Source organism: Epinephelus moara, chromosome 20 (genome assembly GCF_006386435.1).
Source record: "Epinephelus moara isolate mb chromosome 20, YSFRI_EMoa_1.0, whole genome shotgun sequence".
Taxonomy (NCBI): domain Eukaryota; kingdom Metazoa; phylum Chordata; class Actinopteri; order Perciformes; family Serranidae; genus Epinephelus; species Epinephelus moara.
This window is the reverse complement of record NC_065525.1, coordinates 40,133,498-40,145,202: the sequence shown is the minus strand read 5'-3', so window position 1 is coordinate 40,145,202 and position 11,705 is coordinate 40,133,498. Positions and strand designations below refer to the sequence as shown.

The 11,705-nt window shown below is 41.5% G+C and overlaps 1 protein-coding gene across 1 annotated transcript in view; it reads right to left on the bottom strand.

Moving 5' to 3' along the window:
• The window catches only part of LOC126408332 (copine-8-like), a 96,353-nt gene extending 85,848 nt beyond the window's left edge, over nucleotides 1-10,505 (bottom strand). Inside the window, exon 1 of the mRNA XM_050073833.1 lies at nucleotides 10,201-10,505. Within this exon, the coding sequence (XP_049929790.1) occupies nucleotides 10,201-10,283 (83 nt within the window). The 5' untranslated portion in view covers nucleotides 10,284-10,505. The remainder of the gene's footprint in view (nucleotides 1-10,200) is intronic.
• Nucleotides 10,506-11,705: the final 1,200 nt, after the last annotated feature.

Below are 11,705 nucleotides of genomic sequence, written 5' to 3'. Positions count from 1 at the left end.
GTATACAAATTCATTAAATAATTTTGCTTGTAAATGTCTATTTGCATCACGTTTATTACGGAAAACACATTATTTGATCAATTTACATTGTGCCCCTAAAGTTCTTTGTGCGCTCCTTACTTTTTCAACTTAGGAGCACATGTGCTCCTTGGGAAAAAAGTTAGCGTCAAGCCCTGTTCAGATCTTTTACTTGAGTAAATGAAGCAATACTTCAACATAAACATACACCAAACTGTGATGCTTTCAAACTCTAACTTCAATAAACGTCCTGGCTTCCATTGGCGCCTAATCAATAAAGCAAGTGAAGTGAAGGGAAAGCATCAAAATATACTTTACGTACAGATAGTAAAGGAACTCATGATGCAGTGTTATTGATTGATTCTAAATGTATTTATTTATAATATATATTATACTACTGAATTAAAATTATTGATGCATTAATGTCTGAATATATTTTTTAATGTTGCAGCTGGTAAAGGTGGAGCTAATTTCAATTACTTTATAAACTGCCTGGTAGCTGAATATATATAATAATACATCATCATTTATTAGTAAATTAGTATTAATAATCTAAATCTGCTAATCTGCTCAGTAACTAAAGCAACAGAATGTATGTAGTGAATGAAAAAGTACAATATTTGCCTCCAAAATGCAGAGGAGTGGAGTAAAAGTATAAAGCAGCATGAAATGGAAATACTCAAGTACAGTACTTGGGTAAACGTACTTATCTCTTATTATATAAGAATAAAGATCAACTGCAGCCACTGTTAATGCACATTTACTAATCACACTCCCTGATAAAGACAACACATACATATACTGTAGATTAACTATAAAGCACTTAAAATGACAGCAGTTTATATGCCATATCTACAGTCTGCTCACACAGTTTAAAATTCCTGGATTGCGTTGAAGTTTCAGAGAACATATGTCTGATGGGAACAATGTGATCATGTAAAGGCACTGATGATGCAGTATAGCACATCTGTAAGTGACACGTTGCTCTAATGACTGTCTCACCACTGTGACTGAACAGCTACCTTTCCTGTTTTAATGTCAATATTTGCTTGACTTCCTGCCTGTTTCTTTGTATTTGATTGACGTTTTATTTTGTTATGATTTTCATGTTAAAAATGTAATAAAAATTTTAATTACAAAAAACATCCTGGATTATCTGAAGTTTAGAGCACGCTAACCACATTCACATCACACACTGTGCTCAGCAGAAACCTTCAAACACGACTAATCAACAGAGCGTCTTCCAATCTGCCCACATCAATCACGGAGATGGAGGAAAGTGGCTATGCAAAAGATGAAAGCAGAGGAGCAGAGGGGGCAGGAGGTGAGCTGGTTAGTAATGTGATGGAGCCATGTCAGCTCTCTGAGGTAGCAGGAGAGGCTACGGTGGCTGGCCGGGGCCTTAATTAGGCCAAATGATTCCTTCAAAAACTCATTAATGCAGCCACTCAGCATGACCCTCACTGGGCCTCCTGCGGTTTGGCCCCGCCACAAGACCGCCTTGATCTGTTGGTTTTATGCTCTTTGCTCTGTTCCACCTAAACAGTGGAGGATTTGTTAAACCAAGGACTTCAGGTAGAGAAGCCTAAGGGCAGGTAACACAGGGAAGGAGAGGAGGAGAGGAAACAGGAGGTCTGTGCTTCAACGTTAAGTTGTATTTCTTTAGTCTTTGTTAGTTTCAACAGATCTACCTGGTAATTAATAAGAACAAGTGGAACAGGGTGGAAATGCATTAAAACAACAGGTATGAAAAATTATAATAAAGATAATAAATCAACAGAAAAAGTGATAAATTACATAAACAAACCGCACCTGGAGGAATTTCTGCACCTAATTATAACAATGCACACAGTCACAGAACGCCTCACTGCTCCGAAATCACCCTCATGTTTTGTCATGTAATTTGTGTAAAGTCTGCTTAGTGTTACAAATACAGAAGCAGGGTTGGAAATTAGCACCAGCCACCAGAAAAATGCTGGTGAAATATGCAAGTGGCTGCTGGACTTGCTTCACTCACCAGCTGACCAGTGACCGGTAGATTTTAGATTTGACCAGTCACAGTGGCAGGTTTACAACAAAGTTCATCTCCATTCCTGTGCAGGAGGAACTGCTGCTGTGGTGATATGCTGCTGTATGTTGACCACCAGTCATTTTATTGTCAAATAATACGGCAGTAAATTGTTTGTGTAGATTGTACTGCTGTCTATTACATTAATCTTTCAGTTTTTTGTGTTAAAGTCAGAATGTGTCTCATGACGTTGCGAGCGTGCATGTTTCACTAACAACACTGACTGTTTAGAGTGCTCGTACACGTCGTTGTCGGTGGTGCTGAATGTGTCACAGCGGCTGTGTACCGTTTGCAGATTGTTTTTTCTTTTTAGTCAGCTTTGTATAAACTAGAAGTTTACATTTACAAGTCACATACACAAGTTTATACACATTTAATCTTGTCGTTGCCTCTCTGTAAAGACTTTTTCATAAAATATGCATGCATGAACATGTACTTTCTAAGACGCAGTGCTTTACAGAGAGGTAGAGAAACAATTGGTAACACTTTATAACACAGCCCACGACTTAAAGACTTCTTAACTCACAGTATAATATCATCATATACTTTTGACACCATTTCAGAACGTGTAGCATATTAAGTTGTTAATCTGGATATATACAGGGTGTATGAACCTGCTGAATGCACACTTTGCACAGAAACTTTAGGGGCCCCACACAAGAGCCAGAGCAACGCCGTTGCAGCACACACGCGTTCCTCCCAAGCGCCTTTATTTCAGGGCACGACAGCTGCGCCCTGAGATAAACAGAGTTTAAATTTTGGAATGCAGCAGCGTGCACTACACGTCACGTGATGAGGACCAACCAATCACAGTCAACAGACATCTTTCCCTTCTTTAATAAATATCAGTCTGTGATAAATATGAAGAAGAGGTTGATCATTTTTGTGCAGGGTTACCCAGTGCTTCATATCTGTCCCACAGACAATGTTTTTGGGCTAATACTCACTTACAAAACAGCGCCCAGGGTTGCCTGTAGGGTTGCCTAGCAACCTCAGACGCAACTTGTCGCTCTTGAAAGCTGGCACAGAAAAGGCACAAAAGAAGCGCCCAGCGCCCGACCTCGAGTTTCCAAGACAGTTAAAGACATGCCATGTGTATGGCCCCTCAGTAGAACAGCTAAATGGGTCCGTCAGTGGTAAAGACATATTTTGACGTTGCTGGAACACCCAGGAGAGAAGTCCAGCTTGAATATGTGATTATGTGACCAATGCCAACAGTAAACAAGGAGGCAGTCCCAAGCGCTTGTAAGGTGTCAGGTTGGGGTGGTGGATGGGTCACAAAAAAAATGGACTTTTTCCCGAGACTTTCCCCTGGAGCCATATGTTCAGATCTGCGTGAATTTTGAGTGAACTCTGAGACATTTAAAGGTACATCCTTGCCATGTTTCTTTTTCTAAACCTAACCACAGTAACTTTATCTTAATTATGGAATTGTATTTTAAGGACGTAATATCATTCGTGGGGCGCAAATTCATAGGATATCATACGATCTTCTCCCCCTGAGTACAGTTTCCATCATTTAGAGTCTTTGGTGAATGTAAAACAGTGTGCAAGACATTAGCTGTAAGCTACAACCTCGTCTGATTGTACACCTGGCAACATTAAAAGTGTGTCGAATTAGCTACTAGCAGTTCCTGTTTGCACTGTACCCACAGATCTACAGACTTCTATTAATGGATAACTCTGATACTTATAAAGCTTAAAAATATGATTATTCTCAGGCATGTTCTGGAGTTATAAGGAGTGTCTTTTTTAAATATATTAGTGATGGACATTGGAGATAACTATATCCTTGGGAAGTGTAAGTCACACTCAATCTAAAAATATGTGTATAACTTCTGCATGTTCAGAATTTTGACTCAAATTGCAACTATTGGGCACTAAGTGTTTTAAAGCACCTTGATTGCCTCCACAAGCTGCTGCTGGGCTGCTGACCGTGCTAAATCAGCCACACAAACTACAATAACTAACTTTTACTATTTTTAAACACGAGCACGCACCTGTGCCTTTCACCTCCACTGTACCTCTGCCAGAATGAGGCACCAGTCGGACTCAGCAGCTGTCAGACAGACTCAGAACTCTGCAGAATCTGCAGTGTGAGCACCAACAGCACCACCGCTTATGGTCAGTTACTGCTCAGAGCTTTTCAGGTGTTACATGAGAGGGAACGGAGATCATAACTGTTCACATACACAGATCAGTGCCTGGACAAGCAGAGGGAACCATACGACCCTGAAGAGCAGAGGCAATTAAGCTACTGTAAAAATCTCATTCCACAGTCTTGATAATTTATCAGACGCTTCCTTTTAGCAAGAAGCATCACAGACCTTTGGCTCTATGGCACGTTTGCACATTAAACATCTGCTTTTCCTGCAGCAGCCACTACAGCAAAGCTTTTGGTGTTGGGTTTTCAGTTTCTGGGGAAATGTTACAAAGAACAATAACCAACCCTGTAATCACTGTTGGTCGGACAAAAGAAGAAACACCTGGTTCTCTGTAAACCTCGAGCTTTGGTAACTTGTCATGAACATTTTTGAAATTTTAAGGACAATTAATTGCAGAAAAATAATCAATCATGATGAAAATGATCTTCAGTTGCAGCCCTACTTTAAGCCTTTTCTTTCAGCATTCAAACACTGAGGGTTATTTAAAGACGTCCTCGTCTTGTTCGGATGTAAACCTCCCTGATCCTGCAGCCATGCTGGCTGTTTGTGCGTACAGTACTAAAACATGAGAAACATGCACGCAGGATTCCTTCTCTGCTTCAACAAGTCTTTCTGTCTCTTTCTTCACTTTCCTTGTGGAAAGTGCAACATCGGCTGTGACACATCGACCGGCCTCTCAGCAGGTCAGCGTCCAGCTTCAATACAGCCACATCACAACACGTCAATTCTTCAACGGGATACACTTCCTACCTTTTGTGCCCAAAGGTCACTGCTATCTCTCCGCTGTGGACCGCTCAGATCAGGTGACAGCCACGCCAACGTGAACGCCAACATCTTTGTGCACAAACATTCTCAGAGGACCGAGCGTCTGCAGCTCTAAAGGCCCGCCTGGCTCGCTGTTTATGCACAAAACTAAACTCCATCTTTGTGTGTGCGTGTGTGTGTGTGTGTGTGTGTGTCATCAAGGACTTGTGATCAGGAGTGATAGGCACTCATCAGTCACACGGTGCTGCTGCAGCGGCCGGGGGATTTTCTTCCCACCGATGCACAATATTGGAGTTGAGTTAATCAATCTGTCAGTTCTTCTGCTTGACTACACACATGATGAGAGCGGCCATGGTTTGGATTTATTGAGTGAAGGAGGGCTTTCACTGAAGGATGGGATCTATCTAGACTGAATGCTTCAGTGGCTTCGCCAACACACAGAGACACAAAAGTGGGAAAATCACACCGCCCACCAGCTCAGGGCTGGTAAAGTTTGTGTTGGTGAGGCTGCCGAGGGTGTCGACTCTGCCGTCAGCTCGGCAGCTAAAAAACAGCCATCGATTGTTGTTTTCTGTTAAAAATAATCAAAGTAAATGGTAAACAATGGGTGTGTCTGACACGCAGTAGAAACTTTACCAGCCACTTCATCTTATGGATGAAAACATGACAGCACAGGTGTTCAGGTGGTGTTACAGAGAAAAATGAACATGTGTGAACATCATCAAAGCTTCAGATTAGAGCCACAATGATTAGTCGATCAACGAAGAATTAATCGGCTCATTTATGCTCAACAATAGACTCAGGGTCCAAAATTAACACCTGTAAAGCTCCAAAATAAGGCTTGATTTCATGTTTGGCGTGTAAATCCGGGAATACCGTCTGCTTGGCTTGGGCGGTACCTAATTTTTCATACCCTCGTACCTCTCTGTAATTTCACTGCAGTATACGGTACATGACAGTATTAATGTGCAGCGCCTAGGCTTGGGCAATATCCATTTTTTCATACCTAAATACCTTTTACCAAGGTTTACAGTATATGACGGTAGATATGTGTGTGGCACCAGCTCCCCGCCACCGCTGTCCGACTGGTGACTTCACTCCATTCGGCAAGCTCTACTCGCATTTCCGGTCTCATAAATACACAAAATCAACTCAAAAATGTCAACAAAGGCAGGCCCTAATATTCTTAAACCTATTTTCCTTATGAAACAGAGAAATAAAGCTGTACGCTTTCTGAATTTATGTTTCTCTATTTTACCAAACAAACACAAGCTTAATTGCTTTGTTAACTCATCTTAAAACTAGGGGTGAGTCTGTGTACACGTTTACACGTGTTTGAGATCATAAACGGTTATGAAAAATTAGTACACGAAAAACATTTTTTTTAGGGGGGAGGGGGTGATACTAATTGTTGACTAACTGTGATAGACTGTGAATATGACAAGAAATGGTGTGAGACCGGGTTTGGCAACAGGTCAGTAACCTACGTGCTACGTTCTATTAAAACGGCACGGCCGTTAAGGGGGTCGTTCGCCAGTGGGCTGCAATGAGTACCGGGCCATCAAATCACAGCATTTTTGGAGAAATGAAACAACAGAAAACAAGCGCACAGACCCATCGGTGGTAAAGTGGCGCACATGACTCATGCTACGGACGGACAGACGAGCCACGTATCTAAAACAGGTAATACATCTGGCTACATCTTTCCCACATCAAATATCCGTGATCGCCTAGACCCGCGTGCGTAAAAGCGCACACAATTCCGTGTCCTCTCACCGCAGATGCTGTGATTTGATGGCCCGGTACTCATTGTAGCCTATTCTTATAAGACCCAATAATAATAATAATACTAAGTTACTGTGGACCTATGTGCCATGCTTTTTAATAAAATTACCACAGGAGTTCCCTGAAAAACAGGTAAAGTCAGCCTGAATTACTCGCGTTCGTCCCGGTTAAAATCGCTGACATGCATGGGAAATACGGCTTCTACAGGCTCACCATAGCTTACTGTCAGGACTCAGGGACCAGAATTCGGGATGGCGGACCGTTGGGATGGCGATATTTCGGAGTGGCAGCCTGTAACCGTTGGTTAAATGGCCCATTCGGTTGGTTTTCAGATAACTGGGGCTTTACTGGTATAATGCAATAGCACCACGCAGCGGTGAAACCCGTGTACACGTTTACGCGAAAAAAATGACCCACTCTAAACATTTAGAGATTGTTGTACACGAACTCACCCCTACTTAAAACACACTTCATTCAAACTCAACTGAAACAAAAAAAAGTCACCAAAACCGTCTTGATTAGTCTTGTTAGTTGTTTAGTTAGTCCGTCCACTGTTCTAACAAACACCAAATCTCAGCTGCGTCTTTCACCAAACTGACTTCTGGTGGCGTACGATGTGAACTACATGCAAAACATCCACATTACAGCCTCCCCAGTATGAGGTTAATAAAAAGAGGAGCGTCTGTATTTTTGACGGCTTCGGAAATACAATCGGGATTTCTAAATACCCTGGTATATCATAATTCCGTGATACCACCCAAGCCTTCAGTTACTGAAGAACACAATCAGGAGATCAGTCAATAATTAAAATAATCATTAGATGCTGCCCTGATGTAGACCTTTTGATATGTTTCACTTCCCTCTCTGTTGAATGTTTCAAGCCATTTACACCTCCGACCACAGTCAACAGTGATGTCATGTTGTACACGTCTACATCACTGCTGGAGCCAAACTGGATTTTAAGCTTTCAGAGTGCTCCAGTTGAAGATATGCATGAAACAGATTTCCAAAAAGAATGGTTAAAATCGATGCAGCAGAGATCAAGATATCCAGTCTTTTAGTCCAGACTTATTGGTCATGCTCCGAAAATTCTGGATCCTACATTTCCCATAAAGCAAACAGATAGCATCTTTCATTAGACTCTGGCTGTCTGGTAAACACTCCTGCCTTTAAAACTTCACACCTCCAGTTTGTAACACAGGCTTTCTGTTATAAATAAGTAGCCTCTGAGCTTAGAAAACAATATTTTCTCAATATATTGTCTCACCCCCAGAGGTGCTGAGATATCTGTCACTGAGATTTCTGCCTCTGACTCAATACAATGGGGGGTAGTGGGATTGTTTGTGCTCCTCACAGCATTGGAAACTGACATAAAACTCTATAAATAATGTCCCAGTCCTCCCTGGGAACACTTAGAGCTGCCTCCTACTGAAGAAATAGCACGTATGAAAATTGTCCTGTGGCTGTCCAGAGTATTGGGGACATTGGTTTGTGTGACCCTGTCAGTCACAGCAGCTGGACGCTATATAAAAAATGTTGATTCTAGACCCCAGTTCTCATGGTCAAGAATCCAAAAGGCAAATGACAAAACATTACTCCATAATTTTACATAACTAGTCTGGTCCTCCCCCCTGTGAGACGTGACTTAAATATTTTTGTCCATTGCAGGTTGCTGCTGTAAGCTGTCCCAAGGAGCCGTCCACACTGGGAGCCGACAGAAACAACACATCATTTAACAATCCTATGACTCAAAACTCCTCTACTGCAGTTTGTCATCTCACTGCCAATCCATCTCCCATGACTACACGTGTTCCTATTCATGGTTACATGCGACAGATCTTACATTATGTTTTATAGCCACAGCATTTTGTAAGAAAACATGATTCATAACTCTCAACAACAGAGCTTTTCTGGCATGATGCCATCATTTCAAAACAACAATTATTTTTGTCCAGATGGTGGCTTCATAATTTTGGAAAAAACGTCTTTGCAGGCTCAGATCTCAAAATCGCTGAGGTCATTACCAGGCTGACTTCTTTTGTTGAGTCATTATCAGGCTTTTATCTTAGACATGCATAAAACAGCAACAACAGCTGGCTGATTTTGGGTCAGTGGAAACATAATTCAGTCCAAACTCTTTGTTCTTCTGCTCAAAACAAGACTTTACAAGACTTGGTTTTCCAGTAAAATAACACAACACTTAGAGCGGGATGATGGTGAATCATCACAGATCACAATATTTCTGACTAAGCCTAAATAATATATTTGATCATTGTATTACTGATGATAGTTTAGGAGTGACCGGTGCTTTTAAAGATGAATCAACTAGTCTACAGACTAAAAATCAAGACTCAACTATTCTGATAACTGATCAGTTATTCAGTCTGCTGTCATATAAAACAGAGAAATGCAGCAAATCTTTACATTTGAGAAGATTATTGGTGCTTCGGACTGAAACTGGATGAAATAAATCAAATATCAGACACATAAACAGATCGATAAAATCATTGATCAAGAAATTAGGATGACCAATTATAGAAATTATTGATAATTATTGATAAGGAGTGCCATGTAGGTGTAGGCGAGTCTCCTCGGCCAGTAGCAGCATCTAGAAATTACTCCCTCCCTCTCAGCCTCATCTACAGTACAGCCCTCTATTAGTGCTACAGTGGGGACGGAGTGGAGGAGCTGCTTCAGTAGTAAACCTATTTTTAGCCTATTTTCATCTCTCTTTTTTTTTTACACTATTTATTTCCAACTTTATGAATGTTTGTTTACTTGCTTGTTTTGTTGACTAGTTGGCACCTGATCAGATGTAGCACTGCTTGTATATTCTTTGTAAAATGACAATAAAGGCTTTCTACAGTCTGAACCACACACACCATCAGTGCATGCTTCATCCAGTCTCCACACACCAACATCCATAAAAAAATATAACAAGTTATGGATTACATCATTACCACGCAGGAGAAGTGCCTATTTATTGTATTAAACACATAAATTCTCACAGATGTGCATGTGGCAGCTGTATCTGAGCAGCACAGCAAAGACATGTCAACTCTGACCTCCAGCTAAAGGCTGCAAACAGACGCACCACATTCAGCTGTATCTCCCTTTGAACTGAACGTTCAAATCCCCAAATTGTATCACTCAACCATCACCACTGTACACAGAGACACAACTGACCCTTAGACGGATTCACATCGGTTTAAAATCAACGATAACAGCAATGAGCGCGAGCAGAGTTCCTGGTGCGTTTACTCTCCACTACATCCATCCACCTCAGTGACCGACACTTACTCCCTGTCAGGAGTCAAATCCCAAAAACCACACAACAGTCCCACACATGCAAACACGTCCTCTGTGTCTCTGACACACTGAGCAGCAGTGTGTACTCACCTACAAGAAACCGTGAGTTCAACTTTGGTGGCAGGTATCGCAGCGGTGAAAGGGTCTGCGTCCCCAATACACGCCATATTCATCGAGCTGCTGCCTGGTCGATCACAACTCGCCCCGTATCCAGCGCCTTAACGGCGGCATGAGAGGAACCGAGAGGAGAGGAGGAGAGAAAGAGAGAGGGATGAAGAGGAAGCCTTGAAACCACAAGATAACGAGCCGTTTGGTTCTGGAAGCGCGAAGCACCGGAGAGGAGAGACGGAGACAGAGAGGGGGAGAGACGCGGACCTGCAGCGCGCCGGAGTCGCGTCTCTGTGCGCCTCGGTGCTCCGGAGGAGAGAGGAGGTGTGGAGGGGAGGGAGGAGGACACACTCACAGGGGGAGTGTACTGTAGTCATCCATCTGGAAGAGCCCCAAAGCTTCATCTCCTTTTCTTTAGGAATTAGTTCAGAATATTAAGATTAAATGTAAAACACATTCAGGGTTTGGGTGTTGGACATGAGATTATTTGGGGCGGACATTAAAATGGTGAGTGTAACAACTGCAGGGTAAAGAGTTAAAACCTCCGAAACAGCAGAAAAATAAGTTAAACACTGGACAGCCATGTTGACGGCTCATGGGACTGAACTTTCTCATGTAACACACGATACAAGCTGACGTCATTAGCATTAATTTGACTATTAGCATAACTTCGATGTTGTTAGCATAAACTTGACGTTAGCTAACAGCTAACCTTCCGTTACTAGAAGTCACCGACGGTTTAAACCCAGAAAGTGGTTTCAGACCTTACCATTGATCCGTTCATATGTTCAGAGTCCTCTTAGATTCTCAATCCTCTCAACAAAAGGAAATATATTTTGTCCGCTGCGTGAAAAATAGATTTTTAACCAGTTTCTCAACTATCTTTCTTGTCCGAGCGCCAGTCCGGCCGCCATCTTTGTTTTGGTACGGAAATGGAGGGAAACAGGAAACAGGCTACAAATATGTTTTTATTTTTCAGCAGAGCAATATTTTATTTAGTTTGAGACGGTTATAAGAATCTGTGTATATTGGAAATACCTTGACATTAACATTTAAGTGATTTTAAATTACTCTGAGTTTTTCAAACATGGCTAGTTATTTTTATTTATTTATAGAGAAACTGCCTCTGACCCGAATGTAACATGCTAATATGCTAATAGGCACCTAAACATTTGTTTATTGATTTTAAACATTTAGTAAGTTACACAAACATACAACACCACCAATGTAAGTAAGGTTTATTCTCTGGGGACCATAAATGTCTGCACAAAATGTCATGGCAATCCATCCTGAAGGCAAGTTGTTGAGATATTATACGCTGGAACAAAGTGGTGGACCAACTGATAGACCACAGCCATGCCACAACCTTGATATCAGGACTATGTAAATATGTATAGATTAATGTTTATAGTAATTGTCAGATAAAATGAGAATAATGTGGGGAAAAAATGACACTTTGTCGGGTATGTGAGGAAAGCATGATTATA